At 35.3% G+C, this 12,337-nt stretch overlaps 1 protein-coding gene and 1 long non-coding RNA gene across 5 annotated transcripts; both read right to left on the reverse strand.

Annotated features, from left to right (window-relative positions):
• Positions 1–4,147: 4,147 nt before the first annotated feature.
• Positions 4,148–10,217, reverse strand: LOC122140924 (HMG domain-containing protein 3-like). Of its 4 annotated transcripts, none has more exons than XM_042746387.1 (16): positions 9,169–10,217; positions 8,815–8,954; positions 8,505–8,709; positions 8,314–8,418; positions 7,848–8,041; positions 7,500–7,641; positions 6,763–7,413; positions 6,577–6,674; positions 5,779–5,892; positions 5,633–5,680; positions 5,466–5,549; positions 5,302–5,367; positions 4,627–4,687; positions 4,427–4,477; positions 4,294–4,338; positions 4,148–4,204 (listed from the first exon to the last, which is right to left on the reverse strand). In XM_042746387.1, exons 1-13 carry the CDS (start codon positions 9,926–9,928, stop codon positions 4,649–4,651), a joined length of 2,646 nt encoding a protein of 881 aa, XP_042602321.1. In that variant the 5' UTR covers positions 9,929–10,217; the 3' UTR covers positions 4,148–4,204; positions 4,294–4,338; positions 4,427–4,477; positions 4,627–4,648. The 4 variants fall into 4 exon arrangements, with proteins under 4 accessions (XP_042602321.1, XP_042602320.1, XP_042602322.1 ...); XM_042746386.1 differs by having other exon boundaries at positions 4,148–4,208; XM_042746388.1 differs by lacking the exon at positions 5,302–5,367 and having other exon boundaries at positions 4,148–4,208.
• An 85-nt stretch (positions 10,218–10,302) lies between these two features.
• Positions 10,303–11,287, reverse strand: LOC122140925. The gene is made up of 3 exons (XR_006157450.1): positions 11,141–11,287; positions 10,565–10,733; positions 10,303–10,458 (listed from the first exon to the last, which is right to left on the reverse strand). It is a non-coding gene; the product is annotated as an uncharacterized LOC122140925 (long non-coding RNA).
• Positions 11,288–12,337: the final 1,050 nt, after the last annotated feature.

Here is a 12,337-nt window from a genome sequence, read left to right on the forward strand (position 1 = left end):
TTCCCACAAACAGGTGCCGCGATGAAGAGATAATCATTGTTATTCACTTCACCTGTCAGTTGTCATGACGTTATTCCTGATCAGAGTATAAAGGGTGCACAAAGTATAGGAGGTCCCTTATAAGAATTGGTTGTTGATTTTTTTTTTTTTTTACTTTATGACTCTATAAGTGAAAATACATAGCATGCTTCTTAAAAATGATAAAGTAAAATGTTTTCCTTTGATGTATGTATAGAAGATGGGAAATGAACGTTATAAGAATCAAGTTTTTTTTAACTTAGTAGATTACACCTCTCTATAAGCCTCTGAAGAGAAATAATAGTACATATCTCTAAAATGCCTCAGCAAAATTCCCATTCATTACTTCTTAGCCAAAATGTGGTCTTTATTGTCCTCTAAAGTGTAATATATTGTATATCTTTAAAATGCTGCAGCAAGCTGTTTCATATGAGGTATGTATATAGCATGGGACGTCTCATATATGAACTGATCATTGATTTTCTTTAGTTATCAAAAATGGGGTCTTTGTTGGATGCTAACGTGTAATAATGACCCACGTCTCGAAAATGCTTCAATAAAATAGTTTTATATAAGGTGTGCTTGTGGGATGTCCCATGTACTAACTGATCATTGATTTCTTCTGCTTATTGTAAATGGTGTCTTTATAGGCCTCTGAAACAGAATAAATTATCATTTTTCACAAATGCTAGAGTAAAATGTTTTTATATAAGGTGTGCACATAGTATGGGACATCCATTATACAAACTGATCATTGGTTTTCTCTACTTAATAGAAATGGGGTCTTTCTATAGCCCTCTAAAATCACCATATAGTCCCATATATCAAAAATGCTGCTGGTAAAATGGTTTGATATGAGATGTTGCATATAGTTTGGGACGGCCCATATAAGAACTGACATTAGCTTTTTTTATACTTATTAGAAATTGGGTCTTTATAGCCCTCTAAAGTGTAATAATGTGTCATATCTTGAAAATGCTGCAGTAAAATTGGTTTGATATGAGGTGTGCATATAGTATTGAATGTCCCGTATAAGAACTAACCATTTTATTTTTTCTACTTATTAGAAATGGGGTCTTTAAAGCCCTCTAAAGCACCAATATGGTCCCATATCTCAAAAAAGAACGCTGCAGTAAAATGGTTTTGATATGTGGTGTGCATATAATATGGAATGTCCCTTACAGGAAATGAACCATTGGCTTTTTCTACTCATTAGAAATGGGGTCTTATGGCCCCCTAAAGCCACATATAGTCCCATATCTAAAAAATGCTGCAGTGCAATTGTTTGACATGAGTTGCGCATATAGTATGGAATGTCCCGTATTAGAAACTAACCATTTATTTTTTCTACTTATTAGAAATGGGGTCTTTATAGCCCTCTACATCAGTGGTTCCCACAAAGTGGGGGTCCCTACCCCCCCGGGGGTCGCGAGATGATTTCTATAAAAAAAGTGGGCCCTATATATATATATTATATATAGGCCCTATATAATTTTGTTGGAAATAATTTAACTCTTCTGCACGTACGATCCCCCCGGGTGGATCAGTCTAGGCTGGTCCAGGCCCGGCTCCAGATATGAGATGAAAGGTGGGCCAAATGATATTCCAGGTGGGCCGGTCGGATTGGGGGGGGGGGGGGTGATGTTCTTTAATGCTTTAATCTCACATGTCTATTGATATAGATAAGGCAATTGTTAGGGTTGTGCGTTATGTTGTGTTTGTGTTTTCTTCATTTTTAATATGTTTTGTACATATTTTGGAACTATTTAATAACTTTAGATAAAAATGGTTGACATGTTTATTTTTCTTTCTCTTTTTGCATTTGTAATTTTTTTTTTAAAACACCTTTCATTTCCCCTTTCATACAAGAATTAGCGGAACAAAAAGGGGGCGTTTCCCCTTTTAGGGGTGTTTTCATACAAGAATTAGGCGTTTTTAACAATCCAATCAAAAAAGTACGGAAGCCCTGAAAGCCACACATCATTATTTTTTTCTTTCGCGTTTTTCCGATCAATGATTTATGTAAAAATAAAGAAACAAAAACGAATGCTGCATGTCATTTTTTCTTAAGTGCCTAAGTGCAGACGCATTGAAACATTTTACTCAATGATACAACATTTAATTTACGAATACTTAGCTTAAAGGAAATGTGTGAGAATTTTAAACCAAGTCAAACCTCAAATGAGTAACCGCTGAAAGGGAACTACGTTTCAGTATTATTGTACTTTAGTCAGACAAATAAAACGTAAAAGGCTTTAAACCATTTACTGTGACAAAATTACAAATAAATAAATATCATTCAGCATAGTCTATTCAAAGAAAACTATTATCTTTAATTATTTATAACCATTTTTGGTCCATCATGTTTTAACAGTATATTGTTGCGCTTAAAAATATTTAAAGAGCACAGAAAATGAGCAAAAGATGTATTTAATATTTTATTTACAAACAAATGTCAAATTGTATTTCCTTAGTGTAAACCTTTTTCATAAAAGCTATAAAAGTGTGACATGACTGCACTTATCAACATATGAGCACCATTAAAGCCTAAAATACCTTTAAATACCTTCCTGCGGAACAATTTAGACAGCATTTTACATTTGGTGTTTACTCAAGTTATTTATAATTAACTCTGTTATTATTATTATTATATATTAATATTATCATATATTATTATATATTAGTATTATTATATATAATTTTTTCCCTCAACATATACAAATATAGAAGCAAATGATTGCATTTGCATTTGAACTTGCCATATTTTTACAGAATAAGCTTTATATGCATTACTGATATTTAGCTGACCTTGTGAAATTGATTATAAAGAAAATGTTGACCTGAAATGATGACTCCAAAAACTTTAAACAGTAGGATAATTTTATTGACCACATAGCCACAAACTTATAACACTTAAAACAAATAATTATTTTAAATGCAATATTCTTAGTTGAGTGTAATAAAAACAAACTAAAAAGTATATAAATTAATATTCAAGAAATAAAAACCTGTTAGTATCACTTTATTGATTGCATAGCTACAAAACTAAACTAATTCGTATTTTAAGAAAAATATTTTCTAAAAGGCGAGTGATAACAAAAGAAAAAATTTGAATCTAATCTGAAACATTAAATGTTTTCTCCAGCCTATGCTCCAGCCTCATAAAAACAGTCGCTTCCACAATATCCCTCGAAGTCATCAGAGGAGTAAAACCCCTGCAACACGCCTCTTTGTCCTCTCCCTCTGTAGCCTGCTCCATAATGCTTGTACAAGCTGTCACACTGAAGGCATCTGGATATTGAGTAAGGAATCCTGTACAGGGATCTGAAGTTCTCACTAAATGCCTTCCAGTTCACCACACCTGATAAATGTATATTAAAAAAAAATTCAGCTGATCTCATTCACAGGCAACTGCCTTTAAAGTGCAACAATGTACTGGCCACTGTTACATGTCAATTGTGAAAGAAACAAACAGAGCTTCCATTTACCTAACAATGATATCAAGAAAAATGTGAAGGGTAATAAGACAAAACCTACTGTCCAACCACCGAAAGTGAGCCTCTCGCCGGAAACTTTCCATGCACACAATGTTGTTGAAGCAACTGCATGTAAGGGCAAGGGTGCGGATTGCAACATCACCATCATGAACAACAACTTCCAGCAAGATTGCTCGAAGAACTACCAGAGGAAGCTGTGGAGGAACAAAAGTTGTGGTCATAATAATCCAACTGCAGTTTAGAGATCGAATAAAATGGCAAATACATGCCTGCTGTATGTTCAGGGGTGTGTCACTGGTTGCAACTACAAGGAAGAGACAATAGAACAGCAATAATTTGGGGAAAACAAACAAGTAAAAAACATTTGTAATCAATAATGCAGCCCCTCAAACAAAGTAAACAATACCAGTGTCTTGTCTCTTGTCAGCCCCGATTCGCCTCTTTTTTCTTTGCTGGCTTTTTGTGAATGATCTTGATGAATTTGTGACATAAAAATACATTATTAAATATCAAGACAAATAGCGAACAATATCAAGATTGACTGCATGCAGGTAAGACCAATTTAAAATATCACCAATTGTAAATACATTTCGCCATCCAAAGGGATAAATACCAGGGGGAAAATGCATACCTTGGTGGGAACAGCTCCAGCAAAAGGGCAGACCACCATCTTCTAATACTTGGCATGTCTGACTTTAGTTTGGAAAAAAAACAAGTTTATCAAAACAAATAAATTGCAAACTTACAGAATATATTTTAATATGGTTGGTAAACCCACCTCTGAGAAGTCAAACGTTCCACCCAGGGTAATATAGAGAGCATACTGTAACATGAATGACGTATTAATTACTGCACATGTGGGCTAAATTCTTACATGACATCTGCAGAACCAAAATAACTATTACTCCTACCATTAGTGTGAAGACTCCACAGCTACAAGACAACTCTTGTCGAGGAACATCCTAGACATAGGTATAAATGTGTGTACAATACAATGTATAAATTAAGGATTTGTAACCACAAAACAATCTGAAATAATTTCTTTATTCTAAAGCCTTTATCACTAAAGACACTATACACTATATTACCTTTAATGCAAAATACAACATACCTCAAGGTCCTCAGAGAAGAACTCAGTCCATGGCCCAGGACAGAGGCTGAGAGCAATTTCTCTGTCAAAACACATTTGAAAAAAAAAACAAAGTTAAGATTTTTCCTACATGCAGCTAAACAGTAAACAGGGTTTTAAAGAACTACCCCGCAAAACAAAATTTGATAGGGAGAATTTTTTTTAAAACAGAAATAGAAGTAAAGGCAGGTTTAACGGGAACTGTCCAACCTTTACTTTTTCCACGGCTTTCTTCTCATTGCAAATATGCACAACATTTTGGTAAATATAAAATTTAGTAAAATAAAGTGCATTTCGTAAATTATATAGGATGAGAACAAAGTCAATAGAAATAGGGAAAAAAAAGAACAGGACAGAAAAAAAAAAAAAAAGAACAGAACTGAATGTAGAACCAGGCTGAACCATAGAACATAATTTTTTAGCACTCTAGGCAAAACCTGTATATGGCAATGTAAGTGCCATCACCAAAACCTGGGCTTCTCAGCGAATTGAGAAAATACAATTCACTCAATTTTGGCTTCATGATCTGAAAAATTTTACCATGTGTTAAGTTGTTAGAGAATGCATAATATCAAGGAATAACATGCAAAATGTAGCTTTTTCCACTTTGTACAACAAATGGTTGGTTAAAGTAATGCAACATCTAAGCAGACTCACACACAGCATCCAGTGTCCTGGCACATAAGATGGAAAGACCACAGCATCCTTGCTGCTAATTTCAGGCTATATGTATAGTGAAAATATTTTACACAAAAATGACTTAAATGTATGCAACATATTGAAGACATTCCAGACCTGCTTAAAACTTAAATCATACATACAGGTAAGCTGTCCAGTGGATGTGCACAAATAGGAGGTAACCAGGTCACAATGACATGGCTGTTAACTGGATAGATGTCCACATTCTGGAAACAAAAAGCGAAAATGTTTGTTTTGAGTATTTTATCTAAATGCCTTTATTTCTGCTTTTTAGACTTTTAGGTTAAACCTGTGAGAGGGCAATCCGTTGCAGAACACAAAAGCAGGAATTCAGCACCTGTGGGGAGGGGGTGGATATCAATTCTACTTTAAATAGGACTTTCATGGTTTCAATATGGTTTATTGTTTAATATCTTTAATGCCAGCTTTTCTTACACTTCCTTCAACCTCAGAAAGTTCTGTCAGAGTTGTAAAGTCTTTCTGTTTTATTACTGTAGAGCCCACATATGCCACTTCATCATCCTTACTTACTGAAAGAGCTTGAGCCACCTGTCATGAGATTAGAAATGTTAAATTATTGAAAAGTAACACATTCCTATTGCAAATCTATCTAAATCTAAATCTAAAACTGTCTAATAGACCTGGCATTGCACACAATGAATATCGCTGGATCTTTGACATACTGTATTACCTACTGTGAGTCCTTAGCCATCTTCAAGAATCGGCTTAAAACACATCTCTTCCATCTTTATGTGACCCTCTAACTCTAGCACTCACTATTCTAATTCTATTCTCAAAACTACCTTTACTACCTTTAACTACCTTTCTAATCTTTTTGTATTCTTGGTTTTCTTTTCATTTATTATACAACTGTATGTGTGTGTGTGTGTGTGTGTGTGTGTGTGTGTATGTGTAAAAGATCTCTTACACTAGCTTGTTCTATTCTATCTGTTTTCTTTTTATTTATTATATTATTTAAAATCCCATGCTACGTGTACTGTGTTAACCTAACTGAGACTTGTTATAGCACTTATATATCATTGCTCTTTTTTTTTTTTTTGATTGCTTCCAATGTCTTCATCTGTAGGTCGCTTTGGATAAAAGCGTCTGCTAAATGAATAAATGTAAATGTAATGTAAGTTGCTTAGGATAAAAGTGTCTAATAAACGCATAAGTGTAAGTTTAAATAAAAATGTCAAATTGAATCATAATGGAGGAGTGCAGTTAGATTACCAGTTTACGCTGTGATCGATTCAGTGGCTTGCTCCAGCAAGCTTTAGTAGGTTTAATCAGGTGTAGTCTGGTTCTTTCAGGACCCCTGTTCTCCTTATCTAAAGACACAAAGACAAATAGACATATTTCAACTTTGCATAGCCATATAAAAATTAACGATTCAAAGTATACATATATTGAACTTGCCTACAACCAGACGTCCAAGCGAATCTTTTTGGAGATTCACAGTAGTTTTTGAGTGGCACTTTTGGATTTTTTTCAGCATTGATTTGTTTTTCTCCTCATTCTGAATGTGCAAAATATTTCTGACAAAAAACATGTGAGTGGTGGGAGACATCATATTCAGGAAGTAGTTATTCTTCCGCATTCCAGAAAAAAGCTGTTCTGCGGCTTGTGTGTTAACACTACCAGCCAACTCTGGAACAAGCTGGATCTTTCTGAGTGAGTCTCGCACATCCTTAGAATTAGACTCGTGGAATTTGTCATATAGGGCATAGTGATCTGAGGATCCAGTCACTGGATGGCAACTGACATCTTCATCCAACTTCTTTTCATTCAGCCAAGGTAGGCTAACAGTAAGGGTTCCACTCAGTGCAGCCCTCAGATTGTCTTCTGTATCCTCTGCAAGCCGCCCGTCAAATGGTGCAAATGGCATTGCCTCTGGTCTCCGGACATTGGAATGGGTGGCCAGTCCTCTGGCAAAATCATAAATGCAGATGTTTGGCATGTGTTTCCAAGAGAACAACATGTCAGAAAAGTCTCTAGGACTTTCAGCACGGATGAGACATTTCACACTGTAAACCACACCACAAGGGCATAAAATGACTGCCCATCCACCTGAAAAGAATAGTTTATTTGGTAAATGGAATGGAACTTAATAGCTTTCAGAATATGTGTTTTTTAACTCTGAGCACAACAAATACCTGATGCTCCCCAAACTTTCTGAAATATTTTGTCATATGCAGTTCTGGTTTGCATCTGTCCTCTCAGTCTGGATAGAAGATCAGTCTTTGATCCTTGAGTAGCAACTCCACAGGCCTTGCAAAGTTTTCGAATGTCAGCAACCTGTTGTTGGAGCACAAATATATTTGATACTAGCATTACAATTATCATTGCCACTGTAAAACTAGTTATTTGTATATCAGTGCTAGGCATGACTTGAAGGTAACAACTAATTTAGACCTGTATGATAATGAATTTTTTTTGTTTATCTTCTTGCCATCATTTTTTAATTGCTAAATGTAAGTTGATTTGTTTAAGGTGTAAAATACCTTTAGCTTCATTAATTCATCACTTAGTCTTTCCTCGGTTATGTCCATTTCAGTGATGAGGTCTTGTGCACTTGTGCTCTGCACTTTTTGCCACTCTGTGTTTAACACAATTGGTGCCTTGCGTGTGTATCTGCCGATCCAGGGGGCCCAGTATTCAAAATTGGGTTTTATATTGTAAGGATTTCTGTCCCCAGCTAAGATCATAGAGGAAACAAAGAAGCAATTCAAACTCATGAAATAGGACTTTTGCTTGGAAGGTTTTTTTAGAAAAATAGTTCATGGTCATTTGCAATAAACTCTTTACCCTATTCTAAATAATGGCAACAGATATATTTTGCCTCATTCATCCAGCTGCACACAGCGTATCTGCATGATGTGAAGAACTCAAAAGTATTCATAAGAGACTAAAGTTGTTTAAATTCTTGTTCATAATATTTAATTAAAAAAGATGTAGTAATAAACTTACTTTTCAACAAGCCAGCTGCAATCCTTTCCATTGAAAGAGTCTCCCAGAAGTCCTCTGAATTCACCTCACCATTGTAGGTTTCATGTGGTTCACTTATGTCACTGACTGGATAAAGAAAATAAATTACATTTTATACAATTTAGCTTTAAACTAGAAAATGAAATAAATAAATAAACGTGTGACTTTTTTACCTGGCATGCTGAACACTCCCTTTCTGTGTAAATCCATCACAACAACTGGAGGATGATGACCACATTTTAGACATGAAAAGTTATAATCATGGTGGGTCAGTGCCTCAAAATGTAAATATGCATGAAAAAACTCTGAGTCCTTTGGGTAAGGCACATGTGATGTCTTTTGCAAAATGGAACGCACTCTTCCAACTGACACATGAGCCTTAGTGGGAATAAACATAAGAACATGTATCAGTGTTAGTTCAGGATAAAGTCTTAAGACTTATGTCTTTTCCATTTAACAAATAACTAATTTAAGAAACAAAACCTGCACAGAATTCCTTATGAAAATGCACAGAAAGACGGTTAGCAGCAGTTGATCATTAAAATTGTGAAGCCCATGCATCCAGTCCTGGTATCGGTAAAACATACCACAATTACTGCATTTCTTGCAATATGTGGATATTCCTGATGAGGTAAAAAAAAAGACATTAATAGGACATGTAAAATGATCACATGGCAATTATAATGTACTGCATACTTAAACCTACACTGCCCCAAATACTGTTGCAAATGCAAACTAAATAAAAAAAAAATTACTGCATAGTAACAAGAACCAAGGTCTTAATGAATATTCACATATATATGTAACAACTGAAAAAAAAAAACCAACAATGCCTACCAGTCACTACACCAGTGAGCATTGCAACTTTAGCATTTCTGGTGATGAGGATAGGAGCACTGAGGTGAACAGGTCCAGGGCACTGAGAGCAGAACTCCTCCTCAGGAATAAGATGTTTAGGAATATCTTCCTCCTTTACATCTTCTGTAAAAACATCTGATAGTGTCTCAGGAAGCTTTTTATTATGGTAAATATATTGTACCATCTGCTTCAGGCCTTCACCCTTTGGAGGATATTCCCACTGTTGGCCAGACATCATGACATCCTCATGTTGTGATGGTTCTCTCACTGCCTCAGCTTGTGGCAGCGTTGTGAAGAGCTGCCGCTTCATTTGAAAGAGACACCATTTTCCAATACTCTTATGCAGGCATGATTTTCTACCTTTGAGACAAGGACAATGCCAAGTGTTTGTCTTGGAATTGTAATTAACCAAGACTCTGGCCAATCTACTGTAATGTGAAACCTTTGGCTCATATACAGATATGTAATACTTGTAGTCAGGGCCTCCAATAGTAACAAGGCTAGCAAATGTGGCACCTTTACTTTTAGCCTGATCTCGCTGTTTAAGGCATTGGTTTTTCCTTGTGTCACCAAACCATTTTTGCTCAACCATCTCAGTTAACACATCTTCTGATAAATCTTCATTAGGCGCAATAGCACTGGAGTAGTCTACTGACCTTAGATGAACACACGGTGTTACCAAAAGGTCACTCCTTTGTGCCATTTCAGCACATGTGTTGCAGACATCCATTTCACACATAACCTTCTGTGATGAGCCCCAAATTTTTTTGCCACATGAATGGGGATACAGGGCCCACGAAACGTTTTAGCCACTACATATATCCCATTCTTTTTATCAACACACTGTGCTGGTAGATGAGAAGTTGAAGTTATGGGATTTATGGCTTCATGTTTACGCTCAATGTGTTTTTTTAAATTTTTTGAATTCAGACTTACTCCACAGTGAGGGCAACTCACAGTGATTTTCTTTCTCTTAATCACTAGTGGAGCCGCTGATTCTACTGGACGAGCGACTGGTTGCTGTGAAGATGTTTACTGTTCTTAAAGAACCACTGGTTGCTGTGAACATGTTTCTTGTGCTGGACGAGCGACTGGTTGTAGAGCAGCAAAACGCTGGTTGTAGAGCAGCAGTAAAAGCTGATATGGGGTGTTTTTTGCAAAGATGCTCTTTTAAGGCACCTTTATTTATGTAGGTCTGTGGACACTGACAGCAGTGAAAATGTTTGGCCTTTTGACCACAGCCAAGGCCACAGCTGTATATAACATAATCTAAAATGGAGGTTAAAAAAAATAATTGTTAATACACGTTTTAAACCTTTTACACGTTTAGATACATCTTTTATAGACATTTTTGAAGCGGTGCTTACACACTTACCTCCATGTTCAACAGATCTCAGTTTATGTCCAGCTATATGGGTCATTATTTGATGATACTGGCATGGCTTGTATGTGTCAGATGAGCAGAAAGGGCATGTGAATAAATTAGCATCTTCATGGCAGCGCTGTGGTTGAGGATCTTTACCTCTCCGCTGAACTGTTATGTGCTGAAATAGCACAAAGATAAAATATCCACACATTTCTATTTAAGACACATTCTTTCCACAACATTTTACTAAAACAATTAGCATTCTAAACTGACAAGGTAACTACCTGGTTAAACTCGATTAACAATTGTAATTTACTTAATTATCTAATTGAATTGACTAAAAATGTGTGACAGGAAAGTTAAGCAAGCTATCATTATCTACACTGGAGAGGTAAACCAAGGTTTCACGGCTAAAGCAACACAGATAGGCCTATATCAGTGAGAATAGAACATGCAGGCTAATAACGCATGATCCTAGATTGTGACTAAAAGTAAATTGTTTGGAGCTTTTAATAACTTAGTGGGGGAACAAGCTAGAAAAGTAACACAAATTAATCAAAAACAAATTGGCAACAATACACTTACATTCATATTTAGGCGATCTCTCAGTAGCAGACGGCGCTTGTGCTTAATTTCCGCATCACTTACTATAACGTTACTTGGGTTGATGGGAAAATGCATTTGGGAATCGCCCACTCAATTTGAGCAAATCAGAGAAAGAGATGGGTAAACTTCTCACAGCGAGCGCAACAGTGCCCGCCCATCTGTCAGCGGCCTTGCTTCCCTATTCATTTTTCGCGCGCGCAGCCATGCACTTCTTACACCATGGCCACACAGGAAAAAATAATGTGCAGCAAACTTTTGAATAGTAGTATATACTGTAACACAAAATTTCTATTTTGAATAAACACTGTTCTTTTTAACTTTTTATTTGCCAAAGAATCCTGAGAAAATATCACAGGTCCCAACAAAATATTAAGCAGCATGATTGTTTCCACCACTGATTATAAATCAGCATATTATAAATCAGCATATTAGAATGATTTTTAAGGTTCATGTGACACTAAAGACTGGAGTAATGATGCTGAAAATTCAGCTTTGCTTCCATAGGAATAAATTATATTTTAAAGTAGATTAAAATAGAAAACTTTATTTTTAAATTGCAATAATATTTAACTATATTATTTTGTGAAATAATATTAAGTATTTTTTATCAAATAGATACAGCCTTGTTGAGCATAAGATACTTATAGTAATATTTAGTAAACCTTAATGATCCCAAACTTTTGAACAACAGTGTATTATACTGTAAAAAAACAAAAAATAATAATTTTTCTCAGGTAAACAAAAATTGTCACATTAAATACAAATAGCACATTAAAGTTAAAAGTTACACACTTTTTTGTGTGCATGCTGTACAGCTCTGGTATAAAGAATGTTTTTGCTCAGCTGGCCGAAATGTCCGCCCAATAGAGAACAGTTTTAGTCAGCAAGAAAAAAAATCAGAGGGTAGATTGATTATCACTAGATCCCACACACTCCACACATTATTTCATGATGCTAATTTTTAAAGATAACTTACGACAGATTTGTACATCGTTAGCATATTACTTAATAATCATTTGTGCATGAATAGCCATATTTTGTAATGTTTAGTAATGATTAGTTCATCATCATCTAATCACTTGTAAATTATTTATAACTTAATCTATAAAACATAGATAAAAAAAATAAACATATTACTTATTGATCATTTAGGAATGCATAGTCATGTTTTGTAAA

The sequence above is a fragment of the Cyprinus carpio genome, chromosome B20 (genome assembly GCF_018340385.1).
Source record: "Cyprinus carpio isolate SPL01 chromosome B20, ASM1834038v1, whole genome shotgun sequence".
In the NCBI taxonomy this organism is placed as follows: Eukaryota; Metazoa; Chordata; class Actinopteri; order Cypriniformes; family Cyprinidae; genus Cyprinus; species Cyprinus carpio.

What these genes read in the sequence shown, in the direction of transcription:
- LOC122140924 (XM_042746385.1), bottom strand. Translation starts at nt 9,928, where the DNA reads ATGTGTGAAATGGATGTCTGCAACACATGTGCTGAAATGGCACAAAGG. An exon ending in TCATAAGGAATTCTGTGCAG is followed by an intron (nt 8,710 to 8,814) that starts GTTTTGTTTCTT and finishes ATTCCCACTAAG; the next exon opens with GCTCATGTGTCAGTTGGAAG. An exon ending in GCTTGGACGTCTGGTTGTAG is followed by an intron (nt 6,675 to 6,762) that starts GCAAGTTCAATA and finishes TTGTGTCTTTAG; the next exon opens with ATAAGGAGAACAGGGGTCCT.